This window comes from Saccopteryx leptura, chromosome 8 (assembly GCF_036850995.1).
Source record: "Saccopteryx leptura isolate mSacLep1 chromosome 8, mSacLep1_pri_phased_curated, whole genome shotgun sequence".
Lineage (NCBI taxonomy): Eukaryota > Metazoa > Chordata > Mammalia > Chiroptera > Emballonuridae > Saccopteryx > Saccopteryx leptura.
The window spans coordinates 83902545-83927090 of NC_089510.1; the positions used below are offsets into that span (position 1 = coordinate 83902545).

The 24546-nt window shown below is 39.7% G+C and overlaps 1 protein-coding gene across 1 annotated transcript; it reads right to left on the minus strand.

The window, feature by feature from the left end:
- Positions 1-979: 979 nt before the first annotated feature.
- On the minus strand, positions 980-24178 carry TMEM212 (transmembrane protein 212). Its single transcript, XM_066346766.1, is given in 6 exon segments — positions 980-1107; positions 1110-1374; positions 3005-3030; positions 3033-3063; positions 24021-24067; positions 24070-24178. Coding segments are annotated over 6 exon segments (606 nt in total).
- Positions 24179-24546: the final 368 nt, after the last annotated feature.

Genomic DNA, 24546 nt, shown 5'->3' on the forward strand with positions numbered 1-24546 from the left:
TGTTTACAGTTGTGAGTATGCAAAACGCAGAATTGACTCTTATATTATTATTTATTAATTATTGTTTTATTTCCCATGTGAACAACTGGAAACCCATTGCTGCCCGCCTTGCTGTCGTGTTGGGTCTTATACCTAGCTTAGAAGTTGTATACCAAGAACTATATCCTGAGCAAGGTAGGCCATTGCAAAACTCTGTAGTTAGAGAACTTTGCCCTGTTTTCAGTTAATTTTCTTTCTTCTCAGGCACTTTAGGTGGCCTTGTATAATTGGGTCTCCACGGGCCTGACTTATCTATTAGTTCTTTGTAAAATTTTCTTTTCTTTTCTCATTGCTTTCTATCTTATGTTAAACCTAAATGTTATAAATGTCATGCCTAAAATTACAGTCAGGTGTCTGATTAACCATCCAAGCTGAGGGGTTATGGTTGCCAACACTTTAATTTGTGTTTTTCTTAGATATATGATCCTTTTAATAAAGAGCTCTAGAAATTAGAGGTGTTCACCACAAGAGAGAAATCTCAAATACAAATCTTCTAGATGCCCTGGCAATACAATAGGGGTGGAAATTTTGGTCTCTTCATCTCAATTCTTGGCGAGCTTCTGGTAAAATCAACTCTGTTCAGAAGAATGTACAGAATTTCCTTTGCAGATTCATGTAGAAGTTTACAAGGACAAGATTGACCACAAACGGCATTGAGAGCATCAATCTTGTCTTTCAGCTTCGATGATTAGTGTTGATAGGATGAAATTGGAGAGAAAGTGGCTAACATTATGTAAATTCACCTAATTTGAATATAATACTGACTTGAATCATAAAGCCAGTTGAGATAAAAATTAGTTGGTGCTACCTACAGCCATATCACCTCAGCATATTTCCAGTTATTTCTACAAAAACAATTATTAAGCATCTATTATGTGCTACACACTGACTGGCTTAGTGATACAGGATACAGTGGTGAATAAGAGAGACAGATTAAATATTAATATACCAAACTTTCCACTGTGGCATTCAGGATGGAATGAGAACCAGCTCCCCCTTTCTTGAAACTTACATTTATGTGTCCATTCAAGGTGAGTCTTGCAGAGAGCTGGAGGAACACCGTCAGAACGCACGGAGCAGGGCAAAGCTCAGGCACAGGTTAAAGGTCTGAAGTGTCAGGTGGTACTCCTCATAGTGTGGTGGGTCCACACAAACTGATTGGAATTTTGCATATGGAAAAGTAAAGGCAACTGCATATCCAAGATAATTGGTCCCTGTAACCCCTGAAAATGAGTAGAAGCAATACAAGCCAAGGAGAGCCGATTCCAAGGCTACTGCAAAATAAAGTGGACAACCCATATGGTTCAGAATCACAAAAGTGAAACTAGCTTCCTACTGCAAATAAAGGAGAAACAAATTGTTACTTTGGGAACTAGATTTTTCCAAAGCTTCTTAGCAATGTGAAGAGAAAGAAGCCAGGTCTTAATCTCTCTTACTGGGAAATGAACAAATGGGTCTCAATCTTGTGTTCTGTCCAATCTACATTACAGAAGAATACCATCAGCCAACTGGGGCAAAGAATAAACCATTTAACAAATTTTCATTTATCTCCTGTCATGTGTTGAAAACCAGTCGGGGGTGGTAAAAACAGATGAGTAAATAGAATCCTTGCCTTATCCGAGGATCTTGCCACTGACATCCCTTAAGAAATTGTTAGAAACGTAGAACTTCAGGTCTTAGATAGTCAGGAAGGGAGAGAGATGAGACACATCAACTCATAATTGCAGTACCTTAGTTGTTCATTGATTGCTTTCTCATATTTGCTTTGACTAGGAGGCTCCAGTTGAGCCAGTGATCCCTTGCTTAAACCAGTGATCTTGGACTTTAAGTCAGTGACCTTTGGGCTCAAGCTAGTGATCATAGCATCATGTCTCTGATCCCACGCTCAAGCCAGTGACCCCATGCTCAAGCTGGTGAGCCCGTGCTCAAGCCAGATGAGCCCGCACTCAAGCTGGTGACCTTGGGGTTTCAAACCTGGGTCCTCACTGTCTCAGATCAACGCTCTATCTGCTGCACCACCACCTGGTCAGGCCAAGGTAGTTTTTCTATATTGTGGGATAACTTGGTTATATACTACTAAAATTCAAGGTCTTAAGACTTTTCATTCTTTTTTAAGGAGAAAGAATACAGGCAGGAGATTTCAAAATGAGGAGTTAAGACTTGAAAATATATACTGAAAGCAGAGAAGCCTAAAGATCTGTTTCTTCAAGATGAGATCCAGGAGCCTTCACACTGGCCGTCCTCCCCCAAGGACAACACATACAATAACCAGGGAAACTTGTGGAAAAGGTTTGGAGCAGGAATCAGGTTTAAAAATTTTAATTGAGAACATAGTTTATTACTAAAATTCATCATAATAAGGAGTCGATCAGAAAGAATTCAATTATAATTGAAAACCACATTTTTTATATTCCACACTGAACTAGTAGAGATTTGATCTTTAAACCCACACCACCATTCTCCTTGATGCTGTAAAAGGGATTCTGTAATAAAACTGACAAGTCCAGTGCTGGGAAGTAACCTCACAGGGTGATCTGATAATAAATAACTAACTGGGCAGATGTGGTAGGTAGTCACATCCCAGTCATATAACTTCTTTAGTAAAAGGTTTATCTTTGCCTTAAGCAAATCTTGTCCATCATTCTTATGTATCTGGGTTAACACACTTTTGAAATGTCTCTTCTCAGACACCTCCTTTTAAGACATAGCCATCTTCAAGAGAGCACGGAGTCCTGTGCGCTGTCCTGTAGTCCAATCCCCACCCGGCTCCTCCACCTCCATGTCATCTTCCTTACGTTCCCTCCTCAATATCAAAGGCTTAAAAGAAACTGCAAAACTGTCACTCTCTGAAGAGGTTTAGATCTTGCTTCTTGGCAATTGTCATCCATTTTGGCTCAAATAAAATCTTTTAAAACTTCTTTACAAGTTTGGATGTGTCTCATGTCAACCATGTCTACGTGCGTACCAAGTATCTCCAGGTCCACTCTTTGGAGCCAGCAGGAGGAGTACGCCAGCTGTGAAGGCCTGCGAGAGAAGACGGACAATAACATCCATGCGAGTATGTACCTCTGCAAAAAGCTCCATCTGTCTCCCAATCTGATAACTTTATCTTAACTAGAAGTAACAGCAAATGGCTAAATGGATTTATGGCTCCAATCTCCTCTTCATCTGTTATGACAATGAGGGAAAGAAGCCATCAGTGTCATAAAGACATGATTCATGAAAGCTCATTTAAAAAAACTTTTTTTCTGAGTTGCCTCTGCCATCACAGTTATATAACCTTTGCTACAGTAAGGTGTCATGGCGATAGAAGCTTGGCTTTATAACCCTTGCCATATACTCTGTTTTGATTAATTGTCTGTCTATTGTTCATCCTTTGTACTAATTGCTGAAACTGCACATGGGAAGAACAGGAATAAATGTGCCAAAAATCCCTGCAAACCTTCTCAGCAGCAGCACTATCTTTTACTATTTGTTTTCTCTTGAAAAAGCCTGCTGGTGGGATACAAATACATGATCCTTGTTTCTCAAGTAACAAAGATTATCATTAGAATGAATGCATGATGGGGCATTTATTGTTCTGGGTGCAGTGGTGTCAAGCTTTTCAAAAGAGAGTTCTTTATAGTCTACATTGAAGTAAAAAGGCACAAAGTGCAGAATAAAAGTAGTTAAACAAAGAAGGGAATGGTGTCACTAGAATTATGCAATAGGTAATGAAAGAAAGAAAAAAAATTCTGGGCTCATCCTTGATCCAGCATTAGGTCTTATAAAGGAGACCTTTGTGGCCATAGAGCCTGTGCTGGTCAAATAAGTTTTTAAATATAACATATATGTTTGCTCGCTTTGGGTGTGGGAGACAGGCTGTAAACCGGCAAAGTCATTATAGCCTAAGGCTTAGTTTTAAAACTAAGCTTTTCCTCACACCCTTTACTGTTGCATAATAGGGGGTGGTGCACTCTCATGAGGAATCCCATTATGCCTCAGATAAGTGACTTTGTATCAGAGACTTCCTTATTTGTATATTGGATTAAAGATGTTGATTTCTACACTATAAAGTGGGGGCAGACTAGGGGCTCACTCTCTTCAGTTCCTGAAATTAACATTAGCGAAGAGAGCAGAGAAAGGCCATGTGGAGGAGAGGTGAAAGCAGCCAAGATGGCGGGGTGCTGAAGGAGAAGCCAGTTTGTGCAGAGTTTGTGCAGAGAGAAGGAGATGGGGAACAGAGGTGAATAAGGCTGGTGAGCTAGGATCCTTTGATTCTAGGAAACTCAGTGGCTTTGGGAGCCCTGAATGGAAAGGGAAGTGTTTTCCCACTGTGTGTATTTCTTGCCCGCTGGGTGCAAGCTAGAATTAAAGGTAAAGGCCCACCAGTTCTTGGCTCCATTGTTTCATTACCATATGTCCGAATCAAACCTGAACATGCATGGGCCAGGCGGCTGTGATGGTGGCCGCGGCTACTGGCTTTACAGCCTGGAAATCACTTATTTCTAACCCATACATCATTTGTTCCTAGTCAAGACATGTTTTGAGATTGAGAGAAAAAAACAGGAAGAGATGTGCTTGTTATAAGATACAGAATGAAGACAGGACTAAAAATAGTATCATTTAGGTTTTTGACAGAGAAATAAACATGAATGGATATATAGTATCAACAAATTTAAGGGCAAAAAATCAGAGCCTGTACCAATGTAGTTTTGTGGTATGCCGCTTTTGTAGCTCCAGATCTGGTATATTTATTATTTTGAGACCTAGCTTTTCATTTTCCTGGCATATTTTATTTTGAATGTTGGACTTAGAGAATTTGAGGGGAGGGGCTTCACACACACACACACACACACACACACACACACACACACACTCACACAAAACTTCTGTGTAGATAAGCCTGAAATTCCAGACTTGGCATCGCCATACCATGAAACTCCCATAGATAAAAACGAAACCATCTGTAGTCAAAAGAGCTGGGCTTGATTCTGTAAGAGGAAAGTTTCCAGGGGATCTTAGGGAGGCTAGGGCAGCATAAATAGTACAACCAAACAGGAGAATTATTAAGAGCAACTGTAGCACTGCCGGCTAAGTCCCGGGCTAGTCTATGCTTTCGGGGGCAAGGTGCTCAAATGACACGTCACTCCTCTGTGAGAAACACTGAAGCCAAGGAGATGGAAGCCAAGGAGACACCCCCCTCCTGGTTTAACTCAGAGAAGACAGCCCACGTTATCAGATGCTTGATTCCAAGTTGCCTTAACTACTTTGAATGGTTTCTTTCCTTTCAAAAGTTGAAAAATGCTGTTGTAGCTGCCAGCTTGAATTTTGCTTTGTTTACACAAAACTTTGAAAAAGACCTTTCATGGAGTAGGCTGGTGTGTGAATAGCAGTAACTTGTTAAATCCACTCTGCAGACGTGGCTGGGGCCGGAGCTGCACACATGCACACTGAGCCTGCGCATCTGTCTTTACTGGTGCCCTCAACTGTGCATGGGAAATGGAGTGGGGGTGTTCCCCAGGACTCAAAGCCCTCCCCTTTTATTTCTTAAAAATTTTTTTTTGTTTTTAGATAGGGATAGGAAAAGAATAAAAAAGGAAGAGATTTGAGGTATGGAAGAGGTCACGTGGGAAAGAAAAGGGAGGAAGGGCGTTTCTGAGTGGTTGGGCAGAACAGGGTAGTCAGGTAGTGAGGAAGGACTGAGAGGGAGGTGTGCTGGGGAGGGTGCACTCTCCTCCCTCAGCTCTTCTTGATAGAAGAGCTAGATGGGCAGTTCTAGGGACAGTATTTGAGTTTTGCAACAGTTGCTGCTAATATTCTGATTGCACCGTAATTGTAAGCCCTCCCACTAAATCTTTAAATTGTGCAATAAAGGGTGCAGTTCCTAGAAGCAGATGCATTGAAGGAAGCAGGCAGCAGTCACAACAGGAACAGAAACTGTTAGAGGAATCATTTTAATATAGGATACCAAAACAAGGGATACCAGAACCAGGAATAATGACAACAGTGAACATTTTTGAGCACTATTCTAAATACTTTACGTGTGTTCATTTTATGACTCTGTGACATAGATCATCTACTTTATATATATATATTTTTGACAAAAGCCATGACATTTATTGTACTATAGTAATTACTATAATGTTTCTATAACTATAACTTGAAATAATCATAATTTTATTTAATTTTATATTATTAAACTTTCTTTTTCTTTCTTTTCACCCTGACCACAGTCAATCATAGCTGTCCAGATGACCAATTTAAATGCAAAAATAATTTCTGTATGTTTTATTTTTTAAATTCACTGCTTTTGAGAGAGTGAGAGAGAGAGAGAGAGAGAGAGAGAGAGAGAGGAGAAAGAGTGAGAAGCATCAACTCATACTTGCTTCACTTTAGTTGTTCATTGATTGCTTCTCCTACATGCCTTGACCGGGGGTTCAGGCCAAGCCAGCAACCTTGAGCTATAAGACAGTGACCTTTGTGCTCAAGCCAGCAACTTTGGGATCATGTCAATGATCCTGTGGTCAAGCCAGTGACCTCACACTCAATCTGGCAACCTTGGGATTTCAAATCTGGGATGTCAGGGTTCCAGGTCGAAGCTCTATCCACTGTGCCACCACTGGTCAGGAATTGCTGCACTTTTAAAGTGAAGCACAGAGAAGCTAAATAAGGTGAACAAGCTCACTAAGTAATAGTTTTATAAATAATGATTTCCACTCTCAATGGAATTTACAGTCCAGATGGGAAAATAGTGCATATATACGATTGTCCACAAAGTAGGCAAGAAGAATGGGTGCTTTCTGTGTGAGAAGAGCTCAAGGACAAGATGCCACTTTCAGAGGCATGATCATGGGGGAAGGCACCGTGGAGGAAGCAAGACTTGGACAGGGACCAGAGTTCCCACCCTGACGCTGCCCTTTGGAATACTGATTTTAAGGGGCTGTTAAGAAATACAAGACTCGAGAGACCTGAAGATGGCAGCGGAGTAGGCGGATGCACAGATGCCCAACTCTCACCACTAAACTGGAATACAAATCAATTTAGGAAAAATCAGCATGAAAAACCAACTCTGGACTACAAGAACAGCTCTCAAAAACCAAGGAGCAAAGAAGAAGCCACAACAAACCTGGTAGGGAGTGCCTGAATCTCCCCTGCTTACAGGAACGAAAGGGGGTGGGAGGTGAGGCTGAGAGCCCAGAGGGGATCTCACTTCAGGAAAAAGAGCAGAAATTACTGCTCACAGCCACTTGCCTGGCGACCAGGGAGTGAGGTGTGTTGAAAAGACCAGTTTATCTCCCAAGTGGAAAGGAGAGAGAGAGAAACAGACTTGAGGGGCTAAGGAATGCAGGAGACGACCTAAAAAAGCTGACTCATTCATGCTGGAGGTGGCCATAGCTGGGGGAGAGACTGAGTCTCCCACAAAACAGTACTAAATTGCTTCCAGATCAGAGATCTCCAGACATCTCTCCAGCTCCAATCAGCGCAACAAGACACAGCTGAAAACAAGAAGTGGGGAGAAGGGGCAGTAACTCAGGTCTCCATGGAGATCTGAGATACACCCCCCCCCTACTGAAGCTGAGAAAACACCCTGGCCCAGAAAGATTAGTTGGTGGAAGAGGCCTTCAGAGTCTCAGGTTACACCCATTGCATTCCTGGATACAGTTTCAAGGAATCCCCCTGCTGAGATCAGTAAACAAGACTAAAACCTGTTAAGAAAACAAACAAACCAAGACTTCAAAGCTGCCCACATCCGAAAGTGGATTACAAATAATAGCTGATACCAACCCAAGAAGACCTAGAAATAACACGACTGAAAACTGGAGGCAGACAACACCAAGCCTAGACTCAACCAACTCTACAAACAAAACACCCAAACACAGACAATGAGAAGACAAAAAAGTTCAATCCAAATGAAACCACAAGAGAAACCTTCAGATGAACTGAGTGGTATGGAAATAATCAAACTTCCAGATGTGGAGTTCAAAATAATGATTGTAAGGATGCTTAGGGATCTTAGAATAACAATGGATGGTCACTATGAACACCTAAATAAAGAAATAGCAAGTATAAAAAAGAATCAGTTGGAGATGGCAAATACAATATCAAAAATAAAGACCACAATGGAAGGAATTAAAAACAGGATAGATAGAGCTGAGGATCGAATCAGTGAGTTAGAGGACAACTGGAATGAAGGCATGAAAGCAGAGAAGAAAAAAGAAAAGAGACTCAAAAAGTCTGAGGAAACTCTTAGGGAGCTCTGTGACAACATGAAGAGAAATAACATCTGCATCATAGGGGCTTCTGAAGAAGAAGAAAAAGAACAAGGGATAGAGGCTTTGTTCAATCATATAATAGCTGAAAACTTCCCTAAATTAATGCAGGAGAAACTCTCACAAGTTCAAGAAGCACAGAGGACTCCATTAAAGAGAAACCCAAAGAAACCTACACCAAGACACATCATAATTAAAATACCAAAGCTAAGTGATAAGGAGAAAATATTAAAAGCTGCAAGAGAAAAAAAAACTATCACCTACAAAGGAGCCCCTATAAGGATGACATCCGACCTCTCAACAGAAACACTTGAGGCCAGAAGGGAATGGCAAGAAATATTCAAAGTAATGCAGAACAAGAACCTACAACCAAGACTACTTTATCCAGCAAGGCTATCATTTAAAATCGAAGGAGAAATAAAAAACTTTTCAGACAAAAAACAACTCAAGGAGTTCATTACAACCAAACCAATGCTGCAGGAAATGTTAAGGGGCCTGTTGTAAACAGATCAAAGTAGGAAAAAATATAGCAAAAAAGGAATACAGCTTTAAAGAATAAAATGGCAATACACATCTACATATCAATAATAACCATAAATGTAAATGGATTAAATGATCCAATCAAAAGACATAGGGTAGCTGCGTCGATAAGAAAACAGGACACCCGTACATATGCTGTTTACAGGAGACACACCTTAGAACAAAAGATACACATAGGCCCTGGCTGGTTGGCTCAGCAGTAGAGCGTCGGCCTGGCGTGCAGGGGACCCGGGTTTGATTCCCGGCCAGGGCACATAGGAGAAGTGCCCATTTGCTTCTCCACCCCCCCCTCCTTTCTCTCTGTCTCTCTCTTCCCTTCCCGCAGCCAAGGCTCCATTGGAGCAAAAGATGGCCCAGGCGCTGGGGATGGCTCCTTGGCCTCTGCCCCAGGCGCTAGAATGGCTCTGGTCGCGGCAGAGCGACGCCCTGGAGGGGCAGAGCATCGCCCTCTGGTGGGCAGAGCATCGCCCCTGGTGGGCGTGCCGGGGGGATCCCGGTTGGGTGCATGCAGAAGTCTGTCTGACTGTCTCTCCCCGTTTCCAGCTTCACAAAAATACAAAAAAAAAAAAAAAAAAAAAAGATACACATAGATTGAAGGTAAATTGATGGAAAAAAACATTTCATGCAAATGGAAATGAAAAAAAAGCTGGGGTAGAATACTTATATCAGACAAATTGGACTTTAAAACAAAGGATATAGTAAGAGATAAAGAAGGCCACTATATAATGATAAAGGGAGTAATCCAACAGGAAGATATAACCATTATAAATATCTATGCACCTAATATAGGAGCACCTAAATATATAAAGCAGACTTTGATGGATTTAAAGGGCGAGATCAACAGCAATACTATAATAGTAGGGGATTTCAATACCTCACTAACATTACTAGATAGATCCTCAAGAAATAAAATTAACAAAGAAACAGCAGACTTATTGGATACACTAGATCAACTCGATTTAATAGATATCTTCAGAACCTTTCACCCTAAAGCAGCAGAATATGCATTCTTTTCAAGTGCTCATGGTACATTCTCTAGGATAGACCACATATTAGGGCACAAAAGTGGTCTCAACAAATTTAAGAACATTGAAATCATATCAAGCACTTTCTCCAATCACAACAGCATGAAACTAGAAATGAACCGCAATAGAAAAGCTCAAAAATTCTCAAACACATGGAAAGTAAATAATGAATGGATTAAGAATGAGATCAAAGAAGAAATAAAAAAATTCCTAGAAACAAATGGCAATGAGCATACAACAACTCAAAATTTATGGGACACAGCAAAAGCTAAAAAAAGCTCAAATAAACAACTTAACCCTGCATCTAAAAGAACTAGAAAAAGAACAGCAAGTAAAGCCCAAATGTAGTAGAAGGAAGGAATTAATAAAGATCAGAGCAGAAATAAATGACATAGAGGCTAAAGAAACAATTCAGAGGATCAATGAAAGTAGGAGCTGGGTCTTTGAAAAGGTAAACAAGCTCGACGAACCTTTAACTAGACTCACCAAGAAAAAGAGAGGGAGGACTCAAATAAATAATATTAGAAATGAGAGTGGAGAAATTACAACTGACACAACAGAAATACAAAATATTGTAAGAAAATACTATGAAAAACTTTATGCCAAAAAACTAGATAACCTAGATGAAATGCACAAATTCCTTGAAACATACAATCTCCCAAAAATCAATCTGGAAGAATCAGAAAACCTAAACAGACCGATTACACCAAATGAGATTGAAACAGTTATCAAAAAACTCCCAACAAACAAAAGTCCGGGGCCCGATGGCTTCACAACTGAATTCTACCAAATATTCAAAGAACTAACTCATATCCTTCTCAAACTATTTCAAAAAATTCAAGAGTAAGGAAGACTTCCAAGCTTCTTTTATTTTTTTATTATTATTATTATTTTTTTTTTTTGAAGCTGGAAACGGGGAGAGACAGTCAGACAGACTCCCGCATGCGCCCGACCGGGATCCACCCGGCACGCCCACCAGGGGCGACGCTCTGCCTACCAGGTGGCGATGCTCTGCCCCTCCGGGGCGATGCTCTGCCGCGACCAGAGCCACTCTAGTGCCTGGGGCAGAGGCCAAGGAGCCATCCCCAGTGCCCAGGCCATCCTTGCTCCAATGGAGCCTTGGCTGCGGGAGGGGAAGAGAGAGACAGAGAGGAAGGAGGGGGTGGGGGTGGAGAAGCAAATGGGCGCTTCTCCTATGTGCCCTGGCCGGGAATCGAACCCGGGTCCCCCGCACACCAGGCTGACGCTCTACTGCTGAGCCAACCGGCCAGGGCCCAAGCTCCTTTTATGAGGTGAGCATAATTCTGATTCCAAAACCAGGCAAAGAGAACACAAAAAAAGAAAATTATAAGCCAATATCTCCGATGAATATAGGTGCTAAAATCCTCAACAAAATATTAGCAAACCGGATCCAACAATATATGGAAAAAATCATACACCATGATCAAGTGGGATTTATTCTGGGGAGGCAAGGCTGGTACAATATTTGTAAATCAATCAATGTGATTCATCACATAAACAAAAAGAAGGAGAAAAACCATATGATAATTTCAATAGATGCAGAAAAAGCTTTTGATAAAATCCAGCACCCATTCATGATCAAAACTCTCAGCAAAGTGGGAATACAGGGAACATACCTCAACATGATAAAGGCCATCTATGACAAACCCACAGCCAACATCATACTCAATGGACAAAAATTAAAAGCAATACCCTTAAGATCAAGAACAAGGCAGGGGTGCCCCCTTTCACCACTCTTATTTAACATAGTCCTGGAAGTCCTAGCCACAGCAATTAGAAAAGAAGAAGAAATAAAAGGAATTCAAGTTGGAAAAGAAGAAGTAAAACTATCATTATTTGCAGGTGATATGATATTGTATATAGAAAACCCTAAAGTCTCAGTCAAAAAACTACTAGACCTGATAAATGAATTCAAAGAAGTGGCAGGATATAAAATCAATACTCAGAAATCAGAGGCATTTTTATACGCCAACAATGAACAGTCAGAAAGAGAAATTAAGGAAACAATCCCCTTCACTATTACAACCAAAAAAATAAAATACCTAGGAGTAAACTTAACCAAGGAGACTAAAGACTTGTACTTGGAAAATTACAAAGCATTGATAAAAGAAATCAAGGAAGATACAAACAAGTGGAAGCATATACCGTGCTCATGGTTAGGAAGAATAAACATCATTAAAATGTCTATATACCCAAAGCAATCTATAAATTCAGTGCAATACCAATTAAAATACCAATGACATACTTCAAAGATATAGACCACATATTCCAAAAATTTATATGGAACCAAAAAAGAACACGAATAGCCTCAGCAATCTTAAAAAAGAAGAACAAAGTGGGAGGTATCACACTTCCTGATATCAAGTTATACTACAAGGCCATTATACTCAAAACAGCCTGGTACTGGCCTAAGAACAGGCATATAGATCAATGGAACAGAACAGAGAACCCAGAAATAAACCCACAGTTCTATGGACAACTGATATTTGACAAAGGAAGTAAGGAAATACAATGGAGTAAAGACAGCCTCTTTAACAAATGGTGTTGGGAAAATTGGACAGCTACCTGCAAAAAAAGAAACTAGATCACCAGCTTATACCACTCACAAAAATAATCTCAAAATGGATAAAAGACTTAAATGTAGGCCATGAAACCATAGCATCTTAGAAGAAAACATAGGCAGTAAGCTCTCGGACATCTCTCGGAGCAATATATTTGCTGATTTATCTCCACGGGGAAGTGAAATAAAAGACAGGATAAACAAATGGGACTATATCAAACTAAAAAGCTTTTGCACAACTAAAGACAATAAGAACAGAATAAAAAGAGAAAGTACACAATGGGAGAACATATTTGACAATATGTCTGATAAGGGGTTAATAACCAAAATTTATGAAGAACTTGTAAAACTCAACAGCAGAAAGACAAACAATCCAATCCAAAAATGGGCAAAAGAAATGAATAGACACTTCTCCAAAGAGGACATACAGATGGCCAATAGGCATATGAAAAAATGCTCAACATCACTAATCATTAGAGAAATGCAAATTAAAACCACAATGAGATATCACCTCACACCAGCCATAATGGCGCTCATCAACAAAACAACACAGAATAAATGCTGGCGAGGATGTGAAGAAAAGGGAACCCTCCTGCACTGCTGGTGGGAATGCAGACTGGTGCAGCCACTGTAGAAAACAGTATGGAGATTCCTCAAAAAACTGAAAATTGAACTGCCTTTTGACCCAGCTATCCTACTTTTAGGAATATACCCCAAGAACACCATAGAGTGGCTCCAAAAGGAGAAATGCACCCCCATGTTTGTAGCAGCATTGTTCACAATAGCGAAGATCTGGAAATAGCCCAAGTGTCTGTCAGAGGACGAGTGGATTAAAAAGCTTTGGTACATACATACTATGGAATACTACTCAGCCATAAGAAATGATGACATCGGATCATTTACAATAACATGGATGGACCTTGATAACATTATATGGAGTGAAATAAGTAAATCAGAAAAAACTAAGAACTATATGAATCCATACATAGATGGAACATAAAAATGAGACTCAGAGACATAGACAAGAATGTGATGTCAATGGGGGTGGGGGGGAGGGCGGATGGGGTGAGGAAGGACAGAGGTGGTGGGGGAGGGGAGGGGCACAAAGAAAAGCAGATAGAAGGTGACAGAAGGCAATTTGACTTTGGTGGAGGGGTATACAGCACAATCAAATGTCAAAATAATCTGAAGATGTATTCTCTCAACATATGTACCCTGATTTATCAATGTCACTGAATTAAATTTAATTTAAAAAAATTTTAAAAAAGAAAAGAAAAAAAAGAAATGCAAGACTCAAGAAGAAACTTTGCTCATCCCCCTTCTTTCTGCCAAAAGAGTCAAATAGAAAAGCCAGCTTCAGGAAGGAAATCATAGGATGTTCCCTTTAGCGTAGTTTAAATTAAGTGTAGTAAATAGGAAGGCTTTAGGCAGGGGCCTGTTACTAGAAAGCCCAGAGTGTCCCATTATTTCTGGGTTGCCTAGCAAGAATATGTCTGTCCTGTGTGCTCAACTCTTCCTCAACCACCTGTACATCACCAGTTCTCACTTCAGAAATCTAAGGTCCTTTTGCCGAACTCTTCCCCACCTCCCCTGCCCTTCTCTTTTGTCCAAAATGTCATATGTACCCAATGTTGCCTCACTGTTTCTGGAATTTTCTTGCCTATGTCAGATTCCCATGCACATGTATTCAAATGTGATTTTCTCTGCCTCTCTTAATTTGATTATTAGCTCAGCTAGAAGAACTTAGTGGGAGGAAAAATATTATTATTTTTAGCCCCTACAAGTTGAACTAGATTTGAAAGAGAGATGTGATTTCAGTGGGAATCAAAAGGAAGTGCGTGCAGGCAGCAGAGCAGCAGGCGCACAGGCAGGAAAGTGGCAGTCATCCTGGGGGAGCAGTCAGGCAGGAGCCCAGGCCTGTGCGGGTCGCTTCTCAGCAGGGCAGAGCAGGAAATCAGGCTTGAAAGCCATGGAAAACCAGGTCGAGGAGCCTCGCAATTCAGGCTGACATACATAAATTTCAGACAATGAAGCAACACTAAAGGTTTCTGAAGGAGGAGGTAGACTGACACAGCAGAGGTTCAGAAAGTTGAGCTTTCTATTTGTAATGCCGGTGGCCGTGGCCATGCAGGTTCCCACTGGATTCGAGCAGACAGTAAAGGAACTGTGGAGCCTGAGGATGGTGGGCCATTTCTTCATTAGTCTCACAATGGTGGATGAAGCAGGCAGGGAAAACCGCTTCTCTCTCTCAGGACTCCCAGACAAAACTGGCTGGGGGAAAATACCCTTTCTCCAGCAAACAATAGCAAGCAATGACCCCTCCCAATGGTGGCAGGCAATCCACAATTTGCAATCTGCCACCCTGAGGGCAAGCACCCGCAGTCTTACACAGACTACACACACGTGGTGCTGCCCCGTGCTCACGCACCAACCAGGAGAGTATAAGCAAGCAAACCTAATGCTCTTGTAACACACTGGCTTGCCCAACACTACTGCAAGCATACTGGGTTGAAATGGAGTGAGCATGGGAGGTCACTGTAGGGCCTTGGTCTTGACATTTTTTTTAATCTCTACTCACAGTAAGAAATATATAAGGTCTACCAGAAAGTTCTGTCCGTTTTTGGAATAAAACAAAATACAAATTTTTCTTACCATCAATAAACTTTACTAAATAATATAATTGCCATTATTATTAATGATTTCTTGCCAGCGTGAGGGCAATTTATATATCCCATTTTTGAAAAATGTTTTATCTTTTGATGCGAAAAATTGAACCAGTGCTTGTTTGATATCTTCTTCATTTTTGAATTTTTTGCCCTTCAAAAAATTTTGTAAGGACAAAAACAAGTGATAGTCGGAGGGTGCTAAATCCGGGGAATATGATGGATGCTTATGGATGCATGGACAGACATACTTCTGTAGCATTTCTTCCTTGTTGAAATTCGTAAAAATTACAGTGGCGTAAATGAACTTTATCAGTAGCCATAGGTACACTATCGCTTCACACATAAGACTAACATGAATCAACTTTGTTTTAGTTAATTTGCTACGTCAGTATGTATACATTAAGTGATAAAAATAGAGAGGCACACATGCGGCAAATAAACATGTGCTTACGTGTCGAAACTTGTTATGATAGAAACGAACAGAACTTTCCGGTAGACCTTATATTTTGGATCATGGCCAAATTATAAATATTTTTATATCTAGCAAGAATAATAATATCCTTATTTTGTGTGGCACACTCTAATATTCTCTGTTCTATTCTATTTGATTCATGTTATATAAATGCTGTTAGCTACACAATGAATTGATTTTATAACTCACCAACGGTGAAAGTGTCGCAGTTGGGCTACCAAAATTATGTAGGCATACAACCTGGGGGGATGGGAAGTGGCCCAGAGTTGGGGGTGGCTGCACAGTGAGAACAAGAGGAGTGAGCAGTGAGGCATATGAGTACGCCTCATAAAAAAACAAAAGTTACTTGGAAACTGATTGTGAAACTGAGGGTCCTCGCAGTTCTGATTCGATTTAAACTGTCATTTTAAAGTTAAACTGTAGTTTTAAAGCAATCATTTTTTGCCTCCTTTTCTCTCTCATGTGACAAGACCATAGTCTCTCACCTTGATGATAACTGACCCCTGAGGTAGCAGAAAATAATAGCTGGGTTCTGACTAACAGTCACAAGGTTTAAGTCCCTGGCAGGCTGAAAAGGATAACATCTTTATCTAAATTGTGTTTTAGCTCCTGAGCCAATAAGGCAGTATGACTCCCTTGGAGTCATTACTTTATCTCTCCTTAAAACTAGTTCTGGATCCCAGAGCTGACCTCGAATTGTCCTCAAGACCTGACAAAATGATTTATTACCCTTATCTCATCCCTGACCAATCAAATCCTAACAGACCTGGATCTCTAACCCATAGTGTCCTGTGACTTACCCCTATATAATCTGTAGTCTATGGTGCCATGAGGGAGTTGGCTTTCTCAGGACATGAGCTTGCCCATCTCCAGATTGGTCAATCTTAATAAATGAATTCCTTTCTTTACTGCAAACCCCCAGTTTGTGTGCACTTTTTGGCCAGAGTGTGCAGACAGAATGAACTTCATTAGTGCACTTTGGTGACAACTGGATACGACGGGGCAGGAGCGGGACAGAGGGTGGGAGGTTTCAGGCAGTGTAACCCAGAGCACAGTCCTGGGACAGCAGGATGAGTCCTTGCGAACTTGTCAGACATGCAGAATCTCAGGCCTTCCCACAGATTTACTGAATCAGAGTCTACATGTTCACAAGATCCCCAGGTGACTCACATACACATTACAGTTCTAGAAGCACTAATTTAGAGGAAAGGATTGAGTCAAACATTGCTCCAAGGTTTAAAATTAGGTTCAAAGACAAGGAAGTCAGAAGAAGAAATAGTTGCTTGTGGTGGTAAGACAATTAATTTCTTTTTTTGGATAAGCTGAACGTTGGTCAAATAAATTTGTAAATATCATGTATATGTTTACTTGCTTATAGTTTGCATTGGGTGTGGGGGACAAGCTGTAAGCTGGCAAAGTCCTTATAATCTAAGGCTTAGTTTTAAGACTAAGCCTTTCCCTCCCTTTTAATGCTAAGGTCTTTTCAACATCCTTCTATTACTAAGATTTTCTCAAAACTAAGCTTTTCCCCACACCCTTGACTGTTGCATGATGTGGGGTGGTGCACTCTTATGAGGAATCCCATTTATGCCTCAGATAAGTGACTTTGTATCAGAGACTTCCTTGTTTGTATATTGGATTAAAGGCTTTAATGTCTACACTATAAAATAAGGCAGACCGGGGGCTAGTTCTCTCTCTCTCTCTCTCTCTCTCTCTCTCAGTTCCTGCCATCAGCATTGCAGAGGAGAGGCAACCAAGATGGCAGAGTGCTGAAGGTGAAGCCAGTTTGTGCAGAAAGAAGAAGATGGGGAACAGAGGTGAATAAGCCTGATGAGGTAGAAACCTTTGATTCTAGGAATACTCGGAAGAGTCAGTGGCTTTGGGAGCCCTGAATGGAAAGGGAAGTGTTTTCCCACTGTATGTATTTCTTGCTTGCCGGGTGTAAGCTAGGATTAAAGCTAATGGCCCATCAGTTCTTGGCTCCATTGTTTCATTACCATCTGTCTGAATCAAATGCGAACCTGCAAAGGCCAGGTGACTACTGACCTTACACTAAACTTAAAAATAATTTAGAATATCTACTCGGAGAATTGACCATCAGGTGGTTAGAAATCACAGGGCCATTGTAGCGTAAGAGACTTGAGCCATGGTGAAACTGAGTCCCTTCTGTAGCAGAGGAGGGATCCGGAAAGGCATGTGGAGATCCAGCCCTACCTTCCTCCCAACTTCCCGTCTCAATGCAGGGTTCTGAGTGAAGCACTTTTGCTCACCATTAGTCAAGTCACTGGACCCTCAAGGTTCAGATCTTGTGAAACTCACTATACTTTGGTTTCTTCATCAGGCTTGATTTAAAAGCCAGGTTTTCTGGGATTAAAGTAGAACTCAAAGAAGAACAAAGACAACCCAAAACCAGCCGAAGAAAAGAGATAATAAAAATCAGAGCAGAAATAAATGAAATAGAGAACAGAAAAACTATAGAAAAAATTAATAGAACAAGGAGCTGGTTCTTTGAAAAGATCAACAAAATTGACAAACCCTTGGCAAGACTCACCAAGGAAAAAAGGCACAGGACTCAAATAAATAAAATCCAAAATGAAAGAGGAGAGATCACCACAGACATCATAGATATACAAAGAATTATTGTAGAATACTATGAAAAATTATATGCCACCAAATACAACAATCTAGAAGAAATGGATAAATTCCTAGAACAATACAACCTTCCTAGACTGAGTCATGAAGAAGCGGAAAGCCTAAACAGACCAATCAGCAGGGAGGAAATAGAAAAAACTATTAAAAACCTCCCCAAAAATAAAAGTCCAGGCCCAGACGGTTATACTAGTGAATTCTATCAAACATTCAAAGAAGTCTTGGTTCCTATTCTACTCAAAGTCTTCCAAAAAATTGAAGAAGAAGCAATATTTCCAAACACATTTTATGAGGCCAACATAACCCTCATACCAAAACCTGGCAAGGATGGCACAAAGAAAGAAAACTACAGACCAATATCTCTAATGAATACAGATGCTAAAATACTAAACAAAATACTGGCAAACCGAATACAACAACATATTAAAAAAATAATACATCATGATCAAGTGGGATTCATCCCAGAATCTCAAGGATGGTTCAACATACGTAAAACAGTTAACGTAATACACCATATCAACAAAACAAAGAACAAAAACCACATGATCTTATCAATAGATGCAGAAAAGGCTTTTGATAAAATACAACACAATTTTATGTTTAAGACTCTCAACAAAATGGGTATAGAAGGAAAATATCTCAACATGATAAAGGCCATATATGATAAACCATCAGCCAACATCCTATTAAATGGCATAAAACTGAGGACTTTCTACCTTAAATCAGGAACAAGACAGGGTTGTCCACTCTCTCCACTCTTATTTAACGTGGTGCTAGAAGTTCTGGCCAGAGCAATCAGACAAGACAAAGAAATAAAAGGCATCCATATCGGAAAAGAAGAAGTAAAGGTATCACTTTTTGCTGATGATATGATCCTATACATCGAAAACCCGAAGGACTCCACAAAAAGATTATTAGAAACAATAAACCAATACAGTAAGGTTGCAGGATACAAAATTAACATACAAAAGTCCATAGCCTTTCTATATGCCAACAATGAAATATTAGAAAACGAACTCAAAAAAATAATCCCCTTCACGATTGCAACAAAAAATAAAATACCTAGGAATAAACATAACAAAGAATGTAAAGGACCTATATAGTGAAAACTACAAGGCATTATTAAGAGAAATAGAAAAAGACACAATGAGATGGAAAAATATTCCTTGTTCTTGGATAGGAAGAATAAATATAATTAAAATGGCCATATTACCCAAAGCAATATATAAATTTAATGCAATTCCCATCAAAATTCCTATGAGATTTTTTAAAGAAATGGAACAAAAAATCATCAGATTTATATGGAACTATAAAAAACCCCGAATAGCCAAAACAATCCTAAGGAAAAAGAATGAAGCTGGGGGCATGACAATACCTGACTTTAAACTATATTATAGGGCCACGATAATCAAAACAGCATGGTATTGGCAGAAAAATAGACACTCAGACCAATGGAACAGAATAGAAAGCCCAGAAATAAAACCACATATATATGGTCAAATAATCTTTGATAAAGGGGCCAACAACACACAATGGAGAAAAGAAAGCCTCTTCAGCAAATGGTGTTGGGAAAACTGGAAAGCCACATGCAAAAGAATGAAACTTGACTACAGCCTGTCCCCGTGTACTAAAATTAATTCAAAATGGATCAAAGACCTAAATATAAGGCCTGAAACAATAAAGTACATAGAAGAAGACATAGGTACTAAAATCATGGACCTGGGTTTTAAAGAACATTTTATGAACTTGACTCCAATGGCAAGAGAAGTGAAGGCAAAGATAAATGAATGGGACTACATCAGAATAAAAAGTTTTTGCTCAGCAAGAGAAACTGATATCAAAATAAACAGACAACCAACTAAATAGGAAATGATATTTTCAAACAACAGCACAGATAAGGGCCTAATATCCAAAATTTACAAAGAACTCATAAAACTCAACAACAAACAAACAAACAATCCAATAAAAAAATGGGAAGAGGACATGAACAGACACTTCTCCCAGGAAGAAATACAAATGGCCAACAGATATATGAAAAGATGCTCAGCTTCATTAGTTATTAGAGAAATGCAAATCAAAACTACAATGAGATACTACCTCACCCCTGTTAGATTAGCTATTATCAACAAGACGGGTAATAGCAAATGTTGGAGAGGCTGCGGAGAAAAGGGAACTCTCATCCACTGTTGGTGGGACTGTAAAGTAGTACAACCATTATGGAGGAAAGTATGGTGGTTCCTCAAAAAACTGCAAATAGAACTACCTTATGACCCAGCAATCCCTCTACTGGGTATATACCCCCAAAACTCAGAAACATTGATACGTAAAGACACATGCAGCCCCATGTTCATTGCAGCATTGTTCACAGTGGCCAAGACATGGAAACAACCAAAAAGCCCTTCAATAGAAGACTGGATAAAGAAGATGTGGCACATATACACTATGGAATACTACTCAGCCATAAGAAATGATGACATCAGATCATTTACAGCAAAATGGTGGGATCTTGATAACATTATACGGAGTGAAATAAATAAATCAGAAAAAAACAAGAACTACATGATTCCATACACTGGTGGAACATAAGAACGAGACTAAGAGACATGGACAAGAGTGTGGTGGTTACCAGGGGTGGGGGGAGGGAGGACATGGGAGGGAGGGAGGGAGAGAGTTAGGGGGAGGGGGAGGGGCACAGAGAACTAGATAGAGGGAGGCGGAGGACAATCTGACTTTGGGCGAGGGGTATGCAACATAATTTAATGACAAAATAACCTAGACATGTTTTCTTTGAATATATGTACCCTGATTTATTAATGTCATCCCATTATCATTAATAAAAATTTATTAAAAAAAAAAAAAAGTAGATCTCAGTAGTTAAGGTGCTATGGTCTCCTTGCTGCATGCTTTCTAGCAGATCATGCCTTTAAATAACTAGTTCAGAAATTTTAGGAAAACTGGTTATCACGTGGCTGGCAGATTCATACTAGCGGAGTCTGAGGACTAAAATTTGTGAAGAATTTAGGAAGCCTTGAATAAAAGGCACCAAACAAATTCAAAGAGCTGTGCCTCTTGTAAAAATCTCTTTCAAGTCTCCAAAGAGATATGGAGTTATTTACAAAGGGAAATGTCAATATGATTGAAGTGTATAAATTATCTTTTTACCAGAGGAAGATACACTTTGCAGGCAAGTTGAGAAGTGACTGGCAAGGAAGGTTGTGAAACGAGTCTGAGATCTTTAGAGGCTGACCCTGATCAGATAGAGCTGTGTGGTTCAGTAGGAAACTCACACTAGGAAAAAGAAATTGTGTTTCAAATTTAAACATTATTAAAAGAGTGAGCACTCTTAATACTTTCCTTTTTATGAGGATTTTTTCCTGCTTCAGTATAAATACCAGCTTGATCTTTAGTTTTTGCAACCTAATCAGAGTTCAACCGTATAAATAATTCTGTACCACTAGCATGGATTGCATGGGATTTGTTCACTTATTCAATAATGTTAATCGGACAATATTTACTGAACATCTAGTATATGACTCATTCTTTTCCAAGTGCTGGAAATACAGCAGTAAACAAAAATTTTAAAAAATCCCTGACCTTGTACAATATACATTGGAGGAGAGCAAACAAACAATAAATAAGTAAATTATATAGTATATTAGATGGTGATAGGGCTTTGGGGAAATAATAGAACAGAAAATACCAATTGTGAGGGAGGTTTGCAATTTTAAATAGGGTAATGAGGGAAGTCCTCATTGAGAAAGTGGCATTTGTTCAAAGAATTAAAAGAGGTTTGGGAACCAGCCACATATGGCAAGAGGCTTCAGGCAGAGAACAGGCAGTACAAAGGCCCTGAGGCAGAAACACATCTTGGCATCTTTGAAAAGAATAAGAAGTCAACCAATGTGATGGGGAAGAAATGAGCTAATGGAGAGTGGTAGGTGATGAAGTCCGGGAGGTAACAGGATGGGGAATTCAGCAGGTCATCAGGGAATGGGATGGGTGCATCAGGTGGCAAGGGATTAGCAACAAAGGGTTTGGACAGAGAGATAGCACCGGTGAAAGGCATGGTGACAACTAGCACTTGTATAGGGCTTTAGTATTTGCAAAGCTCTTTATCATACAATCTATGTTCAAATTGTATTCATTCTGAGTGTCTTAGAGTTAGACAGTTTCTCATAGGCTTTCTTACCTGTAAATACCCACATTTTATAGGCAAAAGCAATGGGGAACTGGCTAAGTGGAGATTCTGCTCCTGACCACATACCAAGAACGTCAAAGCCTCACTTTTAGGTAACATCTCAGTTAAAGTCTGATCTTTTAAAAGACTTAAAATGTTCCCTCTCCCAAGAGTGACTACATTTTAATAGGAAACTTCTTAAGATCAAAAGCTCCACAGTTGAATTCTTCAGTGATGAATGTCACGTAACCCGTGAAATAATGAGTAAAGGAGGCCTGTGTGCCTCTGTAATTCCTCAGTCTTACTACCTTGGAGCCAGGGCTAGATGAGCTCACTTCTGTGACCCACAGAGCCAACCTCCCAGTCTGACCTGTCATATGTGCAATCAGTCATTGAGCAGACTCTGAGCACCTACTCGGTGCTAACTTGTACTTGGCACATGCACACCTTCCTAGGGAACTGGAAGTGTGTGAAATCCATCACTCAGCTTCTTGAATTATTTTCAGGTCAAACAGTTGTGTGCAGAGAAGGAGGGAGAAGTAAGATTTTGGGCTTGTGAATCTGGGTCATGCAGACAAATATCAGCATTTCCAATGAAAGAATTAAGTCTGAAAGTTATTTGACTCTGTTTTCCATTTTAAAATTCTTTCTCATGGTTGATATTTTTTATTGAATTTATTGGGATGACATTGGCTAATAAAATTATATAGGTTCCAGGTGTACAATTCTATATCATCTGTATATTGTACTGTGCGTTCACCACCTCAAGTTAAGTGTCCTTCTATCACCATTTATCCTTCTTTATCCTCTTCTACCTCCCACCACCTCCTGATAATATATAATATATAATGTATAATGTATAATATATATCATATATATAAAATATATATGATATATTATAATAGATATCTTATAATCAAATATATGTATTTAAAATGAAATTATATATATATTATATATATATATTTAAATTCCAGTTTCAAAAAAAGATTTAAATTTCTCAGAATATCAAGGTGAGGGGATTAAAACAAAATAACTTTTTTTGTGTAACAGATACAGAGAGAATCAGAGAAAGGGACAGTTAGGGACAGACAGACAGGAAGGGTGAGAGATGAGAGCATCAGTTCTTTGTTGCGGCACCTTAGTTGTTCATTGATTGCTTTCTCATATGTGTCTTGACTGTGGGCTACAGCAGACTGAGTGACCCCTTGCTCGAGCCAGTGACTTTGGGCTTAAGCTGGTGAGCCTTGCTCAAACCAGATGAACCCATGCTCAAGCTGGCGACCTTGGGGTCTCAAACCTGGGTCCTCCACATCCCAGTCTAATGTTCTATCCACTGCGCCACCGCCTGGTCAGGCTAAAACAAAATAACTTTTTAAGAATTTCTTGAACAGTATTTATGTTATAGTATACATAACGCATGATAAAATGATTTTAAGAAAAATCCTATATTTAAAATGCAGCTAATAGAAATTAATGTACTAGGCTAAGTCCTGATTTTCTGTAGAATTTTGACTTTTTCATATTGTTGGAAAACTTAAAAAGGACATGTATTCTGTTTCCTCTTTCCCTCCCTCCTTCTATATTCCTTCAATATATGTAATAAAATGTTTTCTTACTAAAGCTCCATTCCAAATGGAACAAGCAATCCAGACACTCCATCCGTGAACCAAAGCTTGTAAGAAGAGAGAGGGAAGAAAGCAGTGACTACAGAGAAAACACTGAGAGCCCCCAAAGTAATGAGAACTCAGCCAGCAGCCTGGTACAGGCCCTGCATTTTCCTCTGTGACTTGGGTCCTTGGTCTCAATGATGTTCTGTTACTAAAACATGAGGGTATGTCAGCCCTCAACAAACAGAAGTTTCTTAGAGACGGTAGCCACGACATACGCGGACTGTTGATCTACTTGGAAACAAGACTCTGATTTATTAGACCTATGATTATAAAATGTAATGAAATAATCCTTGAAAGACACAATAAATTCTCCTAATAGTTTACTTTAGAGAGAGAGAGAGAGATCATTCCTCATTTGGGGTTAATGCCTTCATTCCCTTCTTTCTGCCCTGTCCTGGGGAGTGACCACTTCCTGGCTTAATCATATTCAAAATCTTGCTGACTGAGCTAATTGTTTCTCAACTCAACCTGC